This window comes from Hippichthys cyanospilos, chromosome 21, assembly GCF_059441005.1.
Source record: "Hippichthys cyanospilos isolate Australia breed blue-spotted pipefish chromosome 21, RoL_Hcya_1.0, whole genome shotgun sequence".
Classification (NCBI taxonomy): Eukaryota; Metazoa; Chordata; class Actinopteri; order Syngnathiformes; family Syngnathidae; genus Hippichthys; species Hippichthys cyanospilos.
In genome coordinates, this window is record NC_142389.1 from 13902501 (window position 1) to 13924295 (window position 21795).

At 38.4% G+C, this 21795-nt stretch overlaps 2 protein-coding genes across 4 annotated transcripts in view; one reads left to right on the forward strand and one right to left on the reverse strand.

Moving 5' to 3' along the window:
- tspan13b (tetraspanin 13b) overlaps positions 1–8266 on the forward strand; it is a 15251-nt gene extending 6985 nt beyond the window's left edge. The window contains exons 4-7 of one of the 3 annotated variants that reach the window (XM_088405411.1): positions 1333–1446; positions 1580–1690; positions 6694–6816; positions 6925–8264. In XM_088405411.1, the coding sequence (XP_088261537.1) occupies positions 1333–1446; positions 1580–1690; positions 6694–6768 (300 nt within the window). In that variant the 3' untranslated portion in view covers positions 6769–6816; positions 6925–8264. Of the gene's footprint in view, positions 1–1332; positions 1447–1579; positions 1691–6693 lie in introns of all 3 variants that reach the window. The other 2 variants (XM_088405412.1, XM_088405413.1) reach the window with 2 other exon arrangements.
- A 3210-nt stretch (positions 8267–11476) lies between these two features.
- Positions 11477–16578, reverse strand: agr2 (anterior gradient 2). The gene is made up of 8 exons (XM_088404861.1): positions 15420–16578; positions 14047–14168; positions 13919–13982; positions 13781–13833; positions 13626–13702; positions 12508–12571; positions 11704–11787; positions 11477–11621 (listed from the first exon to the last, which is right to left on the reverse strand). The coding sequence occupies exons 2-8, from the start codon at positions 14153–14155 to the stop codon at positions 11572–11574; spliced, it is 501 nt and encodes a 166-aa protein (XP_088260987.1). The 5' UTR covers positions 14156–14168; positions 15420–16578; the 3' UTR covers positions 11477–11571.
- Positions 16579–21795: the final 5217 nt, after the last annotated feature.

Genomic DNA, 21795 nt, shown 5'->3' on the forward strand with positions numbered 1-21795 from the left:
GTATTTTCTATGTTAGTGTGTGTAAGACGCACCAACACTTTGGCAACAATGTAAACACTATCGCAAAACACAATAAATCTCATCTTTTGTAAACTCTTCATAGTTTCTTGTGTTCATATATACAGGTTAAATAATTATTGCACCTTAAGTTATGCATCTTTCAGATTTCCCACATTGTGAGTGGTCAGTGAACGCCTTACCACTGTAATGTTGAATGTGTTCAAAGCTGTCGTTTTTCCTAATCCTCGCGACGCAGTTCCTTCATTCTACCATGAATACCCGAAATTGAGCATCATCCGTGTTTTACCAAGTTGATAATTGTGTGCATATTCCAAAAGTCTGATATATGTAAACAAGTCAAATGGATTTCCTTTTCGTGTTCGCTAACCGGTGCACTCCTAATTGAATCAGTTGGAGATATCATAACTTTTACATGATCCTCTCAGTTATAGTGATTGTCCTGTGCGTAAACAAGGATGACTCGGACTTTGGTTCGGTCTGCTGGATTCTTTTATTGAAAATAATGCTGTAACAACCTCAGCTAACATGAGCTGCTGTTAGCTGCCCCAGGCACTAAATGCTAACAGCCAAGAGACATCCCCCTCCTCTAGCTCATCTCATTACAGTAAATATTTCAGAAGATGTAAGATTGTGCCCGATAAAAAAATGTACATATGTGCATCAAAACTCTGCTGATGTGGCTGACAGATCCATTTTTCTCAAGTGGTGTCAAATTAAAAAAATAATAACAATAATTTTATAATAATATTAATATTATAGGACGCACCCATAATTTGGCCTTCATTTTCGGTAAAAAAAAAAACATGTGCCTTATATACGGGGAATTACGGTAATTGGTGGGGTTGATGTGTACCCAGTAAGCAAAGTAAAGTGATAGCTAACATTTTAAATCAATTGTGAAATTTGTGGAAAAGTTCATTTAAGAGAAGCATCAGTCAATAAGAAAAATTACAACTCAATAATGAATAAAAAAATAAAAAGCAGCAGTTCTGTTAATATGTTTGCCTAACAGTCACAGTTGCAGAGGCTTGAGGTGTGGCTTCAGCATTCCAGTGCAGAGCTCTCATGTATGCACTTTCTGTGCCTGTGTGGGTTTTCTTCCTGCACTCCAACTTCCTTTCTCCCACATTCCAAAGACATGCATGCTCGGTAACTTCATTTAAAACTGTATTAGCCATAGATATGAATGTGAATCAGCATAGTTGTTTGTCCATACATGCACTGTAATTTGCAGAATTGTACGGTAGACTACACAAGTGTGCCTATTTTAGCATCTCATTTATGTGAATCCTCGCTGATGTGCTTTCACAGGATCATCTGCTAGAGGTTGGCTGGAATAACTCCCGTAACACCCAGAAGGACGTAGAGAAGAGCCTTAACTGCTGCGGGTTCCGACAGGTTGACCTCAACGCCACCTGTGATGCGGTACGTTCTGCTCCTTGCTCCTCCAGCACAGCAACAGCTCTAAAATGTGTTTCTTAGTAGGTAACACTTATGTAATCATAAACACCCGTCAGCTATCAGCTTTATGAGTTCTTGTTCATGTGTTGTCCTGTAGGCCTGTTTTCCTAATCACTCCTGTTTGCCGTGTGCTGATAAGATCCAGGAACATGCAGATGAAGTCCTGCGTTTCGTGGGAGGCATCGGGCTTTTTTTCAGTTTCACTGAGGTGAGCCTCAACCAACATTGAACAGCAACAGGGATAAAGCTTGCCAAAATGGTCTGAACCTTGACATTCAGGATATTGTAACTTTGATGACATTGAGTTGGTTTAACTTCAAAACCATTTCAATTGTAATTTTCAATCACTGATGAGTTGTATTTGAAATAATTTCTTCCAGGCACATATCCTATAAGTGACATTAATTGTGATAAACAGATGGGACAAAGAGCAAAAAATTGTACTCAAATAAGTGCACTGTTACTTTACAATTGTTTTAACTCAAACTGACTAAGACTAAAAATGTTTAGTGAAAAATCTTCTCAAGACGAGTAACTGGTGATTTTTTTTTTTTAATCAACATGGTTCAAAGCTTCTTATACACGATGCTTAAAACCTTTTATAGACTCCCTTGTCGTATATAATGACTTTCAATGACAGATTTTTTTATGGTTAGGAAAATCAACTTTGATAAATCATTTCAAAATGTTTTCCACCATTTATGCACTTTACTGGCTTGAAAAAAAAATAGAGGAGAGAGGAAAATATAAAATACAGTGGACACCCAGTTTACGACGTCCCTGCCTTGCATTTTTTTCACCTTATGATGTGGACCGCAATGTTTTTTTGTCCCCTCTTTATGCCTTTTTTTTTTTTGCCTTACAACATAAAGAAAAAAAAAAACTATCTTAAACATGGCCGTCAGTGTGCGCGTGTGTCAACTAGGGGCAACATGCTCATACGTCATTACATGCGTCACTGCTTACATCACCACAATGGTGGTCCGCTGTTGGTCGGCATCATGACTCCCGAAGATACTGGTCTACTATTGGTCGGCGTCACGGTCACTGAGATGCTGGTCTGCTATTGGTCGGTGCACGGGGTCACAAAGATGGCTGCCTAAAGAATTTACTTCATGTGAGAGTGATTTCAATATTGTATTTATTGTGCATTTTAATGCTTAATTTAAACTTGAATTGGTTAACCATGGGTCCCAAGATTGCTAGTGATGTTAAAGAGAGAAGTAAGTCAGCACCCATTATACTATTTTGATACCACTTTTTAATATGTAGATACAATTTAGATGTTTTTACCTGGGGTTTTACACGTTTTAGCGATTTAACATAGGTTTGGATTGCCCGCCTTATAGCGAATTTGCATTACGATCCCAACCGCGGAACAGATTCATCTCGTAAACCGGGGCCCACTGTAACTGAAAAAAAAAAGATTGAATTAATTGGTACCCTTTCTTATAACTGGGATGTCGCTGTGCTTAGAAGTAATTAATCACAGAGGACTTGGATGCTCCACTAGACAGTAAAATGTTACCTACATGCTAATGATTCTGGCTGGTGACCATTTATGAATGCTAAGTGCTATCCTGGTTGGCATTTCAACTTCTGTAAACATTAAACAAGTCATACTCTTCACTATTCAACCTTGGTAACTTAGTCACGGCATAGCCATAGTTCTAGTAGAAAAGCTTTTTCATGATTCTTTTTCATGACATGGAAGCAGGAAATAGTTGTACTTCCAGTATGACAACCACAAAGCTTTGTATCATTTGGTGTAAAGTAAAGTTGAGCATAAGATTGGATTTCTCCCAATGAAAACAATCTGATACCGATCCAGTCATTTCAGTCTGAATGGGTACTGTTTCAGTGAATTGGACCATCCCTACAGAACAATTGATACACCTGATTATCTCTCACAGTATAATTGTACGCCACAACCTATGGTCGAGAATTAATTTTGTAACATACACCAAAAATAATTTCAGGAAAAGCGTGGGAAACCAGACAGGACTTTGGCCTAACCAAAAAGTCACAACATAGTGAAACAATATGTTTAATCCTGACAGAGTTGGAAAGTACACAAGGCCTCGGGCCAGTCCTGCCACGGGTCAGAGCAGAAAATGACAACGTATCACCTTCCACATTCAGTTCTTATACCCTTTTAGGGCATGTAGTCCCACTGTGGAATGCAGGTGTGTGTGTGTGCACGTGCGTGTGGGTGTGTGCGTGCGTGGGGGTCTGTTTGCGTGGGGAAGGTGTCTTCAAAAGTCTTTGTTCTGCCGGCCATTCTTTGAAGCGGGAGGATGTCTGAGCACCATAAACCCTCACTGATATCTTCTCTTGAAGGCAACACCTAGCCTTTTGCTCCTGGTGGAAAGTTGTGTCGGGGGATGCCATCTGTTCCTTTTGTAGGTGATGACTTGTCTTTATTTCTCCTGGGCCAAGACCTTATCTGCTTTATACAGATATTACGTTGTCTCAATCTTTATTAGAATAACACAGTTCCATGTGCACACTATTTTATTGATATACTGCATTTAAAAAATATGTATTTCCTTCACCTTGTACCACTGATGTCAGTCAAGTATATCAAATTCATTTGCAGTGAGTGTTGGACTCTGCCAAGGCTGCTCTTTTTCACTGATTCTGCTCATTAGCTTTTTGGACAGAATTTCAAGGCATCGTTGAAGCATTAAGGGGGTCTGGTTTGGGGGGTGTAAGCATTGCACCTCTGCTTTTTGCAAATGATGCATTGCTGTTGGTTTTATCAGGCCCCGATCTTCAAATTTTACATTAGCAGTTCGTGTGAAGCGGCTGGGATGAAGATCAGCACCTTCAAATCTGAGCCCATGGTCCTCAATTAGAAAAGGGTGGAGTGCCCTCGCTGGGTCAGGGATTGGAGTTCAGTGATCTCAGGGTCTTGTTCACGAGTGAGGACAGGATGTAGCAGGAGATCGACTGGCAGAATGGTGCAGTGTCTGCTCTGATGCTGATGCTGTACCGGTTTTGTTGTGGTAAGGAAGGAGTTGAGCCCAAAGGAGAAGCTCTCGAGTTACTGTTGAGTTATAGTTGTACAGTTGTACCCTCACCTATGGTCATGACCTGTGGGTTGTGACCGAAAGAACAAGATCCTTGATGCAAGAGGCTGAAATGGGTTTAGTCTACACGGTGTCAGGGCTCTCCCTTAAAGACAGAGTGAGAAGCTTTGTCATCCAGTAGGGGCTCAAAGTCGAGCTGCTGCTCCTCCGTGTTGAGAAGAGCCAACTGATGTTGCTCGGGCATATGGTTAGGATACCTCCTGGATCCCTCCCTGATGAGGCGTTCTGGGCATGTCCCACCAGGAGGAGTCCCTGAGGAAGACCCAGGACACGCTAGAGCAGGCATGTCCAAAGTCCGGCCAGGGGGCCAAATGCGGCCCATGGTCAATTGCCATTCGGCCCGCAGCCTCCGTCATAAAATCAATAACGTCTGTCCCACATGGAGAATTAATACATTGGGCAGCAGCGCTGTTACCTGCATGTGCTAATTGCTGCCATCTATAGGCTTAATTAGGAACAGCAAATTAGTATATGAGTAATTGACTGTATGAGCCCCTAACTTTCTAAAATGGCGACAGTCAACAAAAGGAGAAAAGTTGACTCCGAGGCCCGACGGTTTAAGGATGAGTGGAAATTGGACTATTTCTTCACTGATATACGGAACAACTGTGTCTGCTTTGTAAAGAGACAGTGGCTGTTTTTAAATAGTTAAATGTGAAGCGACATTACCAAACAAAACATGCTGATGTATATGGCAGGATCACAGGTAATAAACGCAGCGAGAAACTGAAACGTCTTGAAGCTGGTTTAATCTCACAGCAGCAATATTTTACTGACAGTTGGATAAGGACAAGTTCCGAGAGATTTTAGCATTTGGTAAAGAAATGCTAAGCTTGTTCGGGTCGACGTATTTGTTTGAGAAGACGGTTATGAACTTAAATAAGAGCCGTGTGAGGACACGGCTGTCGGACTCTTACTTACAAGACATCTTGCGCATCCATACTACTGCCACACCTGGCCTTTGTCCTGCACTCCAGATCTCAGTTTCACCCATCACACTCATGCGGACAAGTCTTTTTCATTTACGATAAATCTGAAAACGTTTTTTTTTTTTTTTTTTTTTTAAGTTTTCACTCCAGAACAATAACCATTTAAAAATCCAATCAACATTTATAGTTACTAATGTCATATTTTAAATGAGCCCTGCACTTGTTGATATTACTATTACTTGTTCATTTCTCTGTTATTGTGTTTAAATTTTTTATAAATATTAAACTGCCATGGTGAGATTTTTTTTTTATGTTTCAAATGTAATTAGCACCCAAGAGTACAATTACTTCTGTTCAACTGTTTCAAAAAAGTTAAAGTGTTAAAAAAAAGTGAAGTTAAGTGAATATTCAATTTCAATATTTAATGTCAATTCAATTTTGATATGCACGTTTCAAATGAACCGAAACACATGCTTAAGATAGTCAAAATTAAAATAAAAAAGCAAATGTGAAACACAGAACAGCTCGCTGAAATGTATTTAAATTAATTGCTGTTATATGTAAAGAACGCCCGCCAAGGTTGGCCCCCCTACATTTTTAACACCCCAAATCTGGACCCCTTTGCAAAAAGTTTGGACACCCCTGCGCTAGAGAGAACCGGTATGTCACTAAGATGGGAATCCTCTCGGAGGAGCTGGATGTTGGAAGGCTGGGCTTTCCTGCTGAAGCTGCTCGCCCCCACATCCCGACTCCTGGATACAGTGGTATATGACAGATGGATGGACTGATGGCCATTTTAAAAATCGGCAAAAGTGTAGAGTACAATTAGAAGTTATCCATCAATATGTATGGTGACTCTGCAGTCTTCAACAAGCACCTGCTTCCTTCTCAGCTTTTTCTACTTAATTCTATTATTAGTTTATCAAGAGGGCAGGTGGGGTTTCTGATTCGTCACTCCTTGGGCACGCTTTCCTTGGCTTTGTCCAAAATGTCGGCCACCTCCAGCAATGCCAACAATTCCGTGCAACTTTTATTCCTGTAAGTATTGATCTAATACAGAATTTTGTTTTAAAAAGTCAGGGACGTTCTGCCATAGAGGGTTCCACTGTAATCACAAAGAACACATTTACAAACATATGTTACTGTACTTAAATGATGAAGGATATTTGAATATAATCATGTCTTGTCAGATTCTGGGTGTGTGGCTCACATACCGCTACAGGAACCAGAAGGACCCCCGAGCAAACCCCAGTGCATTCCTGTGAAACGTCCACAAGCTGGAGTGTAGACTGGACCTTCCTTGTGCTTTACCTGTAAATATGCAGCAATTTGAATTTAATGTGATATTTTTTTATTATTATTATTATTGTTGTTTTTAAATAATATCTTGTCACCACTGTAACTGAAATGTCTCTTTCTAGAGAATAACTTTATGTGTCTTACGTGGAACTTGTCATCACTACAATCAAGCTGCACACTGTATTGGAGAAATTTTTGTTTTATGCTGTTTATTGTGAAAGTATTAACTGAGCTGTCTTACTGGGCTATTCCACTACATCTGCTCCACTGCGGTCACACATTCCTAACATTCCTTGGGAAGTCAAACTACGCATGCGCAGAGATCATCAACTCGGCCATTTGTCGAACGTCTGCTTGGATAAAACTTCATTGCATAAGCCTTAAAAGGGCCTCTTGGGTCTCCGAAGGCGACCGATTCACTGGGGACTCGCTAAAACAGAGTGTAGTCAAATCTTCTCTTTTTTTTTCGTTCAGCGCGAGTCTAGCGCTCTCCCTCCTTTCTTGAGTGCACGTCAATCAAACGTGCTAACTTCTACATGTAATAATAATAAGAATAATATAATAATAATAATACTATATAATAATATAACCAAATGTGAATAAACTAAAACACAATACAAACTAAATATGTTACACACGCTCAATTTACAAAGGTAATTTACAATACGTACAACGTTCGTTTTAACTTTGAAGTGAATTAATAGAATCGCGACTCAAACTGTAATATACTGTATATATTTGTACACACGTTAGAGCCAATTAACAGGAGGAAAGCATTTGCTCCTTTTGTCTTGATGGCAATGGCACAGACAAGCAGAAGCAGTCACTTTTAACTTCATTCAATCAATTAGCAAAGGAGAACACAGGTTTGCTTTTGTATCCCTATGTAGACCACATTTTTTTACCCTGTTTGGTGCTTTCTAAGCTGTGGAATTGACTACGGCAAATGGCAGAAGATCAGATTTTTTCAAGTCTTGCGTAAAGTTGATGGACCGCAGTGGAGCGGAGCTCAGCAGATGCAGTGGAATCGCTGTCATTCATTAACATGGGTGGGTCATGGTGCGGCACCCCCCAAACGGAGCGGCATGTCGGAGTAGATACAGTGGAATCGCCCTGTTATGCTCTTTTTTTCTTATATACTGTTGTTGATTTAAAATGTGTCCCACTCAATGCAATAATCTGCACAAACACACATTAATACGACTGAATTATTATTTAAAATATGTCAGAAGTGCTGTGAGGAATTAAAGGAGTGTATACAGTATATGCATTTGTGGGAAAAGATGTTTTAAGAATATGAAATTGTCTTGCTTCTGACTGCATCCTCTGTGTAGTTGGCTTTTTGCATGACTTTTGTAAATACAAGTAAAGGTGTCAGAACTGCACATGTGATTCTGTAAATCGACCATCTGAGACTTTGTACTGTAGAACCACAATTAAACAAGAAAAAAAAATATTGTAGGATCTTTTATTTGTCTCTTTGTATTACGATAATATATTTTTTAAATTGTTGATGTGATAGAATAAATATATTTGCATTTTATTAAGATTTATTTGTTTGTTTTTAAAACTAATAACTATTTTGTTTGCCACTAAGTCTCTTTAATGAAAGAAAAACCCATTGTGGTTTTTTTTTCTTTATTGATCCAGATTCTATTTTGCTTTGTAAAATGCTGTTTTACTTCGCCGTCTTGTTTGAGCATGCATAATGTGTGATTTCCAGATGATTTGTTAGTATATTGGAACTCTTATTAGACAGCTGTATTGCCTCTTTGTTGTCAACAAAGAAACTGCGTTGGTCATATTTTGCAGCGAACTTTGACGCACTTTGAAAAGGTAAAGACAGATTGACGGAACAAGTCGGCATGGATGTCGGCAGGTGGGTGAGACACAGCGGACAACCTTTCACGCTCTGATCTCACAACACTCGTCACTTGGGTAAAAAACATTCCAAGTAAGTAAATCATCCCTGAGGACCTCCATTTCAAACAAATTGGACGGGTCCCAAGTTGACAACACGCGGAAGAGTCAGAAGGATGTTTGAACGAATGATGAGAAAGACGTCCGGGTGTTAAATGGGAGGAGCTATTTGGCGTGTCAGATCGTGATGATGACTTTTAGAGTTTTTTGACAAATTAATATTCAGCTGTGTCAAAAAGTTAAACAATAAAACTTCAAATCATTTTATTATTGCAACATTAGTTTCAGCATTTGCATCTACACATACATTGCCATGCAGTCTTGTCCCGCTGCCTCACCCCTCCCCCAAAACCACACCAATTTGTTAGTCGATATAAAATGTAGAAATGCCTTTAAAAGTAATGTAATGTCATCATTTTAATAACACACTTTGTGTTTTAATCGGACAGCCATGATCAATGTAGCCACTAGAGTCAGGAGTGGACTTATAATTGCCTTTTTGTTAAATTGACCCAAACTACGTATTTTACGTATTTTTCATTTTATGACATGGACCGCGGCGTTTTTTTGTCCCCCCTCTTACTTAAAAACCTTTCGTCTTACGAACCATCCAACATGCCGGTCAATGTAACCGCACTATTTTTTTCGCTTTGCTGCATCAACAAAAACAACTTTTCTCGTATGTCACGGAACTGCCGATATGCTATTAGTCGATTAAGGCAGTCACGGAGATGCCGTTATGCTATTGGCCGGCGTCATGTCAATCACAGAAATGCCAATATGCTATTGGCCGAACTCCCTCACCTTGCTTGATGGCACTAGCTGGTCCGTGTGTTATTAAGACTTTGCAAATTTCTATCTGTTAGACATGGCTTCTAAAAATTCAAGTGGCGGTAAAGGAAGAAGTAAGAGGATGATGACAATAGAAACGAAGCAGGAGATAATAAAAAAATACGAAGGAGGCGCACACATAGTTAATCCCGCTAGTGAGTATGGCCGTAACCACTCGACAATCAGTACAATTCTCAAGAACAAGGAAGCCTTTAAAGCAAGCAAATGTTCTTGGGGCATGACTTTCCTTGCCAGGGGACGGACCTCGGTAAACAACAAAATGGAGAGGCTTCTTCTATCATGGATTAAAGAGAAGGAAATCGCCGGTTATATGTTCTCGTTTGGAAATAAGTTCTCATTTAAAAAAAGTTCTCCTTAAAACAAAAAAAAAGTCATTGTTTAAAAAAAGTTCTTGTTTAAAAAAAGTTCTCGTTTAAGAAAAAAAAAATGCTGCTGGTTCATCTCTGTTCCCCTCCGCCTCCACCCACCAGCTCAAGTCACATCGCCCCAAAGGTAAATGTCATTTTTCCTTTGTATATTTATGTTATTTAATTTAACTGTACAGTAGATTATGTTACTAATTTTTAATATGTGTATAAAGTCGTGATGTTTTTACCTAAGGTTTTTGCACGCGTTGCACGCATTCACTAATCAACATAGGTTTGGATTGCCCATCATACGGCGAATTCGAGTTACGAGCCTAGCCGCTGAACGCGTTAAGGTCATAACACGGGGCCCCCCTGTACTTTGATTCATGCCAGTGTTTTAATGTATTCTTTTTTTAAATTCAGTGAATACTGTAGTATGTTTGAATATATATTCTTTATTTTGAATTCAATAATACAGTGTTATGTTTGAATATGTATTCTTTATTTTTGTATTCATGTTTTGCTGTTTGTAGTTTTTGAGGTGATATACGCATTACGTTTAGCCAAATGCTCACTGATGTAAATGTCTGATCCTCTACATTTTTGGTACACTGTTTCAGGTCTGTCATCTTTGCCACTTGTACTTCTCCACATAAATAAAATGTTTTTTTTAATTTCCAACTAGAAAATGTGCAATTCCTGAAGAAATTGCGAGTGAAGAAGAAAACGCTGAAGGGAGAGGCATTGAATGGTGGAATGATGTGGAATGTTTAAATGGCTTGTATCTGTTAAGTATTCTGAATATTACAAAGTTGGAACGGTTTGAATCGGCCAAATAATGTAGAAGATACAAGGGAAAAACTGAAAAAAAGTGGAATTGTGGGAAAATTTTGAATTGCGGGAAGAGGAAAATGGGTACACCCATGGCATGGCGTGAATTGGGGGAATCGATTAAAGTTGGAATGGTGTAAATCAGCTGAATAATGGCGAAGGAGGAAGGTTACAAAGTTTGGGGGAGAACTGTGGGAATGAATGAGGAATTATGAGTAATAATATTAAAATAGTTATGAATTATTGGAATGTGTGAATATTAGTAATGATGAAAATGTGAAAGGAATGAATTGAATTATGTACATTTGAAATGGGGAAGCTTCAAATGTGAAATGTTAAATATGCCATTGGGAATGACACTATGGATGAAAAGTATGGAATTATCCTAAAATATTAATATTTATTAATTGTTTATGAAATGATGTAAATGTGAAATGTTAAATCTCCCATTGGGAATGAATGGGGAATCCTCCCATTTAAAAAATGAGTTGCACAATATTAAAGGCTGAAATATATGGAATTATGGGAGGCCTTCACACGATAACAAGCCAAGCCTAACAGTAAAGTTTTCTTCAGTAAAGTTTGGAGCACTTTTTTAATGTCCTAGACAGCCCATGTTTGTGATGTGTTAATGACTTGTTTTAGCACTGACTGATTTTAGGTTAATTAGTCAGAAAGTCTGAGAATAATTAAGATCCAAAACAAGTTTATTTGAAATACTTGAAGGAACTTGAGTATTTGAAGAAAAAGCATTTAAGTGAAGAAGATTTTTTTTCCCCCAGGTGAAGAAGAGAAAGGAAATGATGTTGAGGGCATCTTTCAAAGTTCTGACTTGAGGAGTTTCTTGGCCTTCTTCAGGTTGCTTATCACTAATAAATGAGAGACACAGTCACATTCAACATTCTTGGTGTAAATTCAATTTGACAGTGTAGCAGTAGAGTTTCATCTTACAGAGTTTGATGTCATTTGGTTCGTAAGCATACATGCGGTTCGCGTAGCGACCAGTGACATCAGCCCTCACTGTCATTGACGGGTCTGTGAGAAAGAAAGTGCAAGAGAGATTGTAAAATTGTAATATATCATATAACAATATAAAAATCATAAAAGCACAGTACTAGACAAAACTTTGGAAAGAATCTCTAATTCACTCTTTTTTCTTCTTTTAAAAATTTACTGAATTGTAGATTGACACTTAAATGGGCACTGTATAAGATTTAGACCGTTTTTGAGTACAGTGCTGCATTTACAATTGTCCGCAGCTATAACAAACATGGCAGCCTCCGGAGAAGTGCCACTCCCCATGTAATATAATTTAATGATAACTAGACCTATGATTATTTTTAAAACGTTAAGAACACATTTATTTGCAAGTTTTTATTAAATTTATAGTCATTTAATTGATTCCTTTTAATGAAAAACAGTCTAAATCTTATACAGTGACCTTGTAAGTCATTGAAGCTTTGAAAAATGTGCCGCCATTATTTGATAATGATCAAATAATTTGTCTTTTCAAAGATTGTCTTAGGCGGTTTTGATTGATAGACATTGTCAAATAAGTAGCAATACCTAATTCGATAATTGGCATTATAGTTTGCAGTTGTTTGACTGCATTATATCATACATGTAATATTTTGTTACTCATGCTTTTGTATCATAATTTATTTTAGGTTGGTAAAAGCACATTACAGTACAGTCGAAAGTGGTCAGATTATCTATGCAATTAAGGTGCTATCCTCACTGCCAATTAAGTCTTACCAACAAAAATGATTCTGGGGACATACTGTCCATCTGGGGATAGATGTTTGTCTGTGGTTTCATACTGTGGAAAAAAAAGAAGAGAAAACCAGAAGCTACACCATCCATTTACAGAATTGTTTATTACAACATTGAAAATCATTTTCTGTGAATGCATCATTTCATACATCTTCAATTGCCATGTTTTTCTCCTTTATGAATTGGGAGTTTGACTATGGGAGCATATGGAAAGGGGAAAAAAAATCAGTGTTAACCGACCTCTCGCTAAAGGCTAATTGATCAGTACAATCTTAAAGACATCCAGCAATTGGACCTTTGCTGACTTGTATAACACTGCTCAAATTCGGCTTGATCATGAGTGTGCCTGCTGTGGAGATTGAGAGATATTGATTTTTTTCTACTTATTATTTTTTTGGCCGCCAGTATGTGCTTTGAAGCTGCTGCCTCTCAGGTTAGTCTTTCAGCGGAGGCAGAAATAAAGTTTACACTTTTCTTTTGTAATAAATTGGAATTCATTCTAATTAGACTTCCCGGCCCTGCTAATATAACCACGGCTCTGTGATACTACAGCCAACGGGATGGGAAGGGAAGGGATAACAGCATAGTTACTGTATAACAGGGGTGGGCAATTCCAGGCCTCGGGGGCCGGTGTCCTGCATGTGTTCCTGTTTTCTCTCTCAAACACACCTGATTCAAATGATTAGGATTATTTTCAAGCTCCAGCAGAGCTTGTTGATGAGCAAATGGTTTAAATCAGGTGTGTTAGGGAGAGAAAACTGGAAAACATGATGAACACTGGCCATCGAGGGCCGTAATTACCCACCCCTGCTGTGTAAGATTCAATAATTTAAGATTTAAATAAATATGTGCACTGCAGTAGTTCGACGTCCAAGGAGTGCCCGTGGCAAGTGCATTTATAGCTAACTTATCTGTCAGGCATGCAGGGAACCTTCGTAGCACGTCTCTACACAACATAGCTTTTTTTTTTTTAACTAAAAAAAAACGTGATGCACTGAGAGCACAATAGGGCAGGTGCCAGGTAGCAAGAGATCACTGTAATGCTTTTTTTTTTCCATAACATCTCACATATTAAAAATGGGTTAAAATATGTGACTTACCACCAGGTTGAGTACGACAAAGTCCTCATCAAGGATTTTTTGGAGCTCATTGTCTTCTGCAAATACTTTCTTCAGTGCTGCAACAAGAACAAAAAACTGTTACAACAGTCTTGAAACCTAATTGAACAATATTTTACCCCTTGGTTTAGACATACCCAGGCTGTGTGGACAGTCCTCAAGGTGAAAGAGGACCATCAAGGGCTTGTTCCTTAACGGATGAGTTATTTGACATTATGTCAGGTTTTCTATTGCAGTGATATGTTAGGTTAATGATTTTATGATTGGTTTCTTACTTCGACCTCGCCCAGTAGAGCCCCTCCTCATACGTCTGGGCCCAGATCAACTGATCTCCCCATCCTGGAGTCAAATGAATGTTCAAAAACATTCACAGTTTTTTGAAATGTTGAACATTGTCACCAACCTCTGGAAAGTGTCTGAGGGCTCCTTTTGCCTGACTTTGGGGTGTATTTGCCAAAGGTCAAAGACACAGCTACCAGCACCAAGAGGAGCGACAGTAAAGTTTTGATCATCTTTGAAAGGTTACTGAAAGACAAACATTTGAAATCAATATTTGAAGTATCTATTCAAATTCACTATCATCAGACACCACATCACACAATCAGCAGACATGTTGCCACTTATATAAAATTTATAACAAGCAAAATGTGCATTTATTTTACACTTCGACATCTATGACTTTTATTCTTGCAATCATCTTATAATGTTTCAATTGCAACTTCATTCATGCATCCTTATGACTTTATTCTCATAGCATTTTGATTTTCATCTCATCACAATACATTTTGTTGCTTCATCTTAACATTAAGATTTTGTGAGTTTTTCAGTCACAATCTTGCAGCATTATTCTTTGAACATTCCAAATGTTTGTATATTTTTGTGACTTTTTACCCGTCTAATATTTTTTTAAGACCACTGGGTTTAATTGATCACATTTTTCCCCCTAACATTACGACTCTATTTTCATAACTATACACTTAACCCTAACCCTTACGATTCATAGCTTCTCATGTTACATATTGCTTGTATTATTGTTACTTTATAACATGTTGCACCTTAAGTCTTCTAATGTTAGGACTTTTGTGTCAACACATTTTGACTTTCATCGGATTTTTTGCGTGTATTGTTTTCATCCTTCAGATGTCTTTTCTAGTCTAGTCTTTTCAAGACTATAGTGTTGAAAATTTGCAACATTATTCTTGAAACATTCTGATATTTTTTCTCAGACTTCCTACTTTAGTCACAGCATCCAGGCTTTACTTTTTAACAATACACATTTCTGCATTTGTGAATCAATATCTTCCTGAGACCCAGCCTATTCAATTGTGTCCACTTTGTCTGTTTTGTGTCTGTTTTGTCTCAGCAAGATTGCAAAGTTAATTGCATCCTACCCAAAAATGGGAGACATTTGAAAAGCTAGGATGTGCTCTATTGAGCACATCGGACTTAGTAGGGACACAAATGAATAGGCTGGGTCTCAGGAGAATATATTTCAGGCCAATTATTTTATAACTACTTTTTCCATAATATTCTCATTGTAAAGGGTTGACAAAAGGAGTCATATTATGACTATATTATATATGTAACATTATTTGACTTACCATGTAAAATTTTTAGCATGAAATGACATACCACCCAGTTGGGTATAATCTCCTTTATGCTCTACATGAAACATGTTCAGACTGAGCCACAGAATTGTTGGTAAAAGTTACCTAAGCCACTGAAATGTTTCAACCAAGTAATAAAAGTTGGTCAAATGTACGTAAGCTCTCTTACCGGTTCTTTGTTGGTCAGGAGGGAATGGCACTGGATCGCTGTTCCAGGATGTAGTGTTTTTGTTGTGTACCTACTCTATATTTAAATACAAGTCAAACCACAGTCCCACCCCGTACCCACCTCCTCTCACCTACTGTGCGCTGGAGAGCCGTAAGAGCCTCAGACTCTTTCATGTCCTTGGAAAAAGCACCTGTTTGTACTATGTTAGAATCCATCATTTAATATTTGGATTTCTCAGTTACGTAGTCTGGTTTTGTAAATATCAGAAAGCAAAAAGAAAACACAGATGATTTTTTTTCAATATGCAAAAAAAAAAAAAGAATCAATAAAAAGTTTATTCTGTATACACGGTTTTTCATTACTGCACAACATTTGCACCTGTGAGCATGTACTACTAAATGTGCATCTCAATAAATTAGAATATCATGGAATTTTTTTATTTAATTCAGTAGTTTCATTTAAAATGTGCTCTAGCGATTGGAGAAAGAACTTGAAGGATGATGACTGGGCTCACTGTGATTGGCTGAAAAACCAGCTCATAGAATCCATTGATCCCGGTCAGGCCAATGATGAGTACACCTTATATGAGGAAAGTATACAGACATCATCTGAAGCTGAAAATGCAGATGAAACATGGAGTTGAGGACAGTGCAAACTTTCATTTTATGATTAAATATTATTTATAACAAATAATGTTCATAAATTTAACAACGAGTGGTTCAACAATGTTAATCGTGTATGATTAACAATATGATAATGATAGATAACGTTTGTATGTCATACTTTATGAGTGAACAATAAATGGTGACAAATCACATGGTTCGCTGCTTTATGTTGAGGTTCATGCCATCCTTTTGCACTTTAATTGCCCGATGACTCTGACTGCTAACTTCATCCTTATAATGTGGGATACATTCATTAAGTCTCTTTATATTACATTATGATTCATCTGAACATTGTGCATTGTCCCTCAGTCATAGGTTTGTGGGACCTTGCTGATCTCAATAGCAGCTTTGTACGTTTCGTGGGCCCCTTGACAGCTGATATGGCTCTCAGTGAGTCAATCAACACACACACACACACACGCACGCATACCCACACACACAGACACGCACAGCTCAAACAGCAATCAGACAGGATGTCCTTTGGTCATGTCTGTACTTCTTAAAATGACAAGAGAACTGTATTAACAAATATTTCCACTGCAAACCTCTTTGTTGTTTTAATATTCTTTTTTTAAAGCAGGCATTTTGAGATTGTTAAAACAGCATACACAGTTAACAGGATTACTCAGATAAAATGCGATGAAGCCTGCATTTCTAAATGAAAATCTAATACACAGCTATAATTTCCCTACATTTTCCATGGATAATGGGGACAGAAAACCCTTCGTGAACAGTGAAATCCGCAAAGTAGGAAATATTTTTAAATGTGAAAAGTATTTTCACAACATCAACCAATGAGGACAGGAGGTGTATTCCACTCCTGCCCACAAATTGTAATCCACTTCTGTAATCCTTTGCTCTCCATTCACGCCATACATATATACATTAGCTTTGTAAGTGCAACGACTTTGAATGATCAAAATTTGTTCGGTTGCTTACGACTCTTCATGTGAAAAGCGATTGGGTCATGGGGATTTTGCTTATTTCTTGGGGTTGTTTTGGAAGCCGGGGAGGCATGGCTCGATGGTAGAGTGGTCGTTTCCCAGTTGAGAGGCCGTGGGTTCGACCCTCTGACCATCATGACTGTGTCGAAGTGTCCTTAAGCAAGACGCTGAACGCTGCTCCTGATGCTGCGGCATCAGTAGGTAAATGACTAGTTAATGTAAAACACTTTGAGTACCGAAGGTAGAAAAGCGTTATATATGTAGGTGAAACTCCATTTACCAAGTCCATTTAGTTACTGATTTCTCCAAAACAAATTGAATATGCAAGCTAATATATTTCTGATTAAAAAAATATTAATTTAGCTTATGTAAACTGTGGACTGCTCTTCTTAGAAAATGTATTATCACAATGCATTTTCTTTAGATTTCTATTTGGGTTTTTTGTGTGTGATTCATGTCTTGCCCTGTGCATTTGGTCTTTTATTACCACCTGTGCTGGTCAATGGGGGCCTTTGTGTCTTTGAATCAGACCCCTCACCTGCTTGTGCCATGTCCAGGTATTTTTTGTTGGCTCATCAGTTTGTATTGAATTACTTACTTTCCTTCAGTGTTTGTGGTATCATTGTGTCTAGTAGCTTCTTAGTAGTGTGCCCTTGCTTTACATCAAAAACAAACATGAAACTTCGTGAAGCATTGAAGCATTCAGCCAATCAACCTCCAACTAGTTAGAAGCTGAATGCTGCTTCATTTGGTCTTCGTCACCATCAAGTGGTCAAGAAAACTAAGCCTTAAAATAAGGAGTTGAAAAAGTACTGTAGATATACAGTAGAACCACATCTGTGGAATTAGCGACATACGAGTCATGTCGTCACGTCATGTAAACTGAAGAGGCTGTGTCCATTCACTTAGAGCAGGCAAACCTTTCTTTTCGATCTGAAGGCTCTGGCAGATTTCAGGGAACCTGACAACAGCTGAAATGATTGGATAAAATGTTTTATCCGACTTATTAAATAGAAAAACTATAGTATTAGATTTTCTAAATACCTATAAATGTGTAGTATGCTTAGGCCAGCACAGAAGGCCTTGCTTCCCTGCATTTGGGTCCTCAAACCCACATTACAGGTCCATAATAAATACAAATACAGTAGAACTCCTCTCCAACAAAATCATGTTAACAGGCAGAAATTTTTCACAAGGGACTTTTCACAGTCGCAAACTTATGTCTTGGACGTGAACATAAAAAAAAGTGTTGTGCAATCTACAATCTGACAGAAGTTAAATACAAAACCATCCAACATTGACAAATGAAAAAAGAAAGAAATTGCCAAATCTACAATACGCATTCATTTTAACACTTCACTTTCACTTTGCTTCATCCATTTTTCATCTACTCATCAAAATGACGTTATTTTTGCCAAACGTGCCCCTCCACGATGAGTCCCTTATTTTCTGGAATTTCTTGTGGAATTGCGTATGGAAGTTTACCGGTTCAAACACCTTTATGATTTATCTGAAAAGGAAAATCGTGATCAATAAATGGAAAAAAAAAAAGAAAAGAAAAAGAAACTCCTGGCGAGCACTGCGTTGGGGAGAGATAAAGAATCTGTTTTAAAAACGCTTGGCAGAATAATGATCGTCTGAATCTACTAGCAGTGGTCCCCAATCCCCAATCCGCGGACCGGTACCGGTCCGTGGATCAACTGGTACCAGGCCGCATGGGCTGCACCCGAAATAATGTTTTGGAGATGATTTAGTTTAATGGGACGCGCACACCGAACGCGAACGAGGTGAAAAAGCGGAGCATTTTGTACTGTAGTCAATAGAGTTCGCGTGACTGGGCGCGAATGCACGTCGGGCGACGCGATGGGCGCGAATGGCCGCGCGCGGTCATGAGAAGCGAAATTTTGCCTTTCGCGTGAAGTTATTTTTTTTTTACTCTTTCTGTGTTTCGCGTCGCCACAGCCAATCAACTTCGGGAACATTTAACGGCTCATGCAGTGGGCAGGAAGGAATCATGGCAGCTGCTTTGCGGTCACCGGGAGCGATCCAACACGGCCAGCTGAGCTTTCAATACAAAACAGAGCCAAGCAAGAGCACTCACCTGGCTTGTAGAATGGCGGAAGTGAGAACTTGGGACAACTGGTATGTGCAGCGTTTGTTACTGTGCTAAGCTAACGATAGTGCAGCATTGTCAGCACAATATTTAGCAGCAGCACCCCCCCGGTCCACAATATAAATATAAAGCATTGAGCGGCCCGTGGTGATCAAAAGGTTGGGGGCCACTGTACAAGGATTCTTTACCTCTGTAATAGAGTAGTGTTCGTATACTGCAGACGCCATTTACTGCCACCTATAGTATGGGAGAATATCGTCTGACTGCTGCGAGCCGAGTATTAAGTGCTGCAAAACGCGTGCCAGCGTGTCAATTATAAACCAAGCAAGACTTTTCCTAGGCTTCTTTTCGCCATAGTGATTTTCAGTGCAACACAAAAGCAGAAAAAAAACTTTTGTACTATGCAACAGGAGGGATTTTTCTTTGTATGAGGAAGTAAGAAAGTTGGAAAGGCTTCGATTTCTTTCACATTATTGGGTATTTTTGCACATGCAGGTTTTGTTGTCGAGTTTTACTGTAAACAAAATATATGCAGTACTTTGATATGAAATAATAGCCTACCAAAGAACTTGAAATGAAAGAGGTTTTTGTTGCATCTTCCAAATTACCGCCTTTGTGGCTTGAAAATCGCATTCTACTGCAATGCAAAGTTAATATCAAATTGTTCAGTGCTGTGCTTGATTCCTCATTAGCTCATTCAGTGCCAGCCATTTTCAGACCTTCTTAACGCCATCATGTGAAAAAAAAATGGGAAGACTATATATGTACTGTTGAATGTAGATTGTTAAAACATAACACTACATTCTTGACATCGAATCAGCTAATACAAGCATAGCAAGCATTCAAATGAAAATGAGTAAGAGTCATATAAACCTAATGCATCATTATTATTATTGTATATCATTATCATATTTGTAAAATTAAAAAGTTCATTCAAAACTAACATTGTGTCTAGTCATCTGATCAGAGATTACTTTCAACCGCGATAAATTCGTTACACTCAGCAATATTAAAAAAATACACATACTCTATAGTTATTAGTATATTATTGCCAATTATTAGAGCTTTATTCGTGTTATAACCATTGAAAGGGCATATATTGAAAAAAGCTTTAGTGCTATAGTGTTAAGCGTCTCTTCATCCATTCATTCATTATCTGTCTCTCCATCGTGTGTTGGCACAGGGTCAATATTTGAAATGGAGGGCAGGGTTAAAAGCCACTCCTATTGGCCCTTCACATTCACCAGCTGCATTCAACCCTGCCCTAAAAACACGGATCTGACAACGACATATACACACACGCGCACACTCTTAGTTTTGGTTGTCATGCCATAGGATGCAATGACCTTGGGTATACAGAAACTTAACTGAAAGCTAAAGTCATCTAAGATAAAGATGGCATTCATTAACAGTAATTCCTTAACTACAAAAAAAATGCAATGATTTATTTGAATATCTTTTAAGGTTCATTACATTTACAATGTTTAAATTTTAATCATAAATATATACAATGCTTAACTTTTAATCTACAAATCTGAAATAGCGCATGCAGTGCTAGGCAAATGTAGTGAGCTGAGTGACACGTTCTACATTCAATACATACAGAGGAGGGCAATTCATCGGCACTGTTTGTCATGGACTGAAGTTTTGCCAATGATCCACTGAATGATGAAAACATTTTAAACAGGACAGACCAAACAGTAGATTTCGCCCAGCATTTTAATTCATCCATGTAGTAATTGTCATGACCTGTGCATAACCTGTGTGTAACCCTGTAACCACAGCAAAGTTTGTCACCTCATCCAGTAAATCCTACAAATTTCTGAGAAATGTGTAAACAGCCATATACACTACTTGGTAACATAGAAATGCAAGCATAGCTTAATATGGCAGCAAACACATACGTGCACTAAAAAAACAACAACTGGGTGCTGGAACATTTGTATGCAGCAGATACTATTTATAGAGAACATGTCTTTGATGTATAGTAGAGCAACACTTTCTCTTCATTGAAAGAATTTAGCATAGCTGGGATTTCAATGTGTGTGCTGCGTTTCAGAGTCCTGAATTGAAATGCATCGCTACTCGACGCAATCTTGCTCAACACATTCATTGTACACACCTAAAGTAAAAAGCAATGTTTCGAAATAAGTATTAAGATATTTTTGTGTTAGACTTTTTAAATGTGATTTGAAAGGATAAATTCCTTGCACATTGTTGACCAAAGCTTTCTGGGATGCCTTTCCATTCACATAACCTATGGGCACATTGCAAAGTGCCAATCTCATTTTGATTCGTATGTTAAAAAAAAAAAAGCATTGTCTGGTAAATTAAGATCAGTAAAACCGTGCTTTTTACCGTGTCTGAACCCCAATAGTGTGTGTATGTCATCTAGTGCAGTGGTCCCCAACCTTTTGATCACCACGGGGGCGGGAGGGCTGCTTTAAAAACCACATCGCAAACGTATGGACGGGGCTTTCTGTCGCTGTTGTACTTTTTGTCCACTTTTTTATCGCGCGAGGAGAGGGGAGGGGGGTGGAGCGAGCTTGCTGTGCACTTTACGGTAGATCCCGGAAAGAAGAGCATTGCTGAGAACTTTCACTTTTCTGGCATGTGACAGAGCCAATATTTTCACCGACAGCAACTTTATTCTT

What these genes read in the sequence shown, in the direction of transcription:
- agr2 (XM_088404861.1), bottom strand. Translation starts at nt 14,155, where the DNA reads ATGATCAAAACTTTACTGTCGCTCCTCTTGGTGCTGGTAGCTGTGTCT. An exon ending in CTCTACTGGGCGAGGTCGAA is followed by an intron (nt 13,834 to 13,918) that starts GTAAGAAACCAA and finishes TCATCCGTTAAG; the next exon opens with GAACAAGCCCTTGATGGTCC. An exon ending in TTGTCGTACTCAACCTGGTG is followed by an intron (nt 12,572 to 13,625) that starts GTAAGTCACATA and finishes TTTTTTCCACAG; the next exon opens with TATGAAACCACAGACAAACA.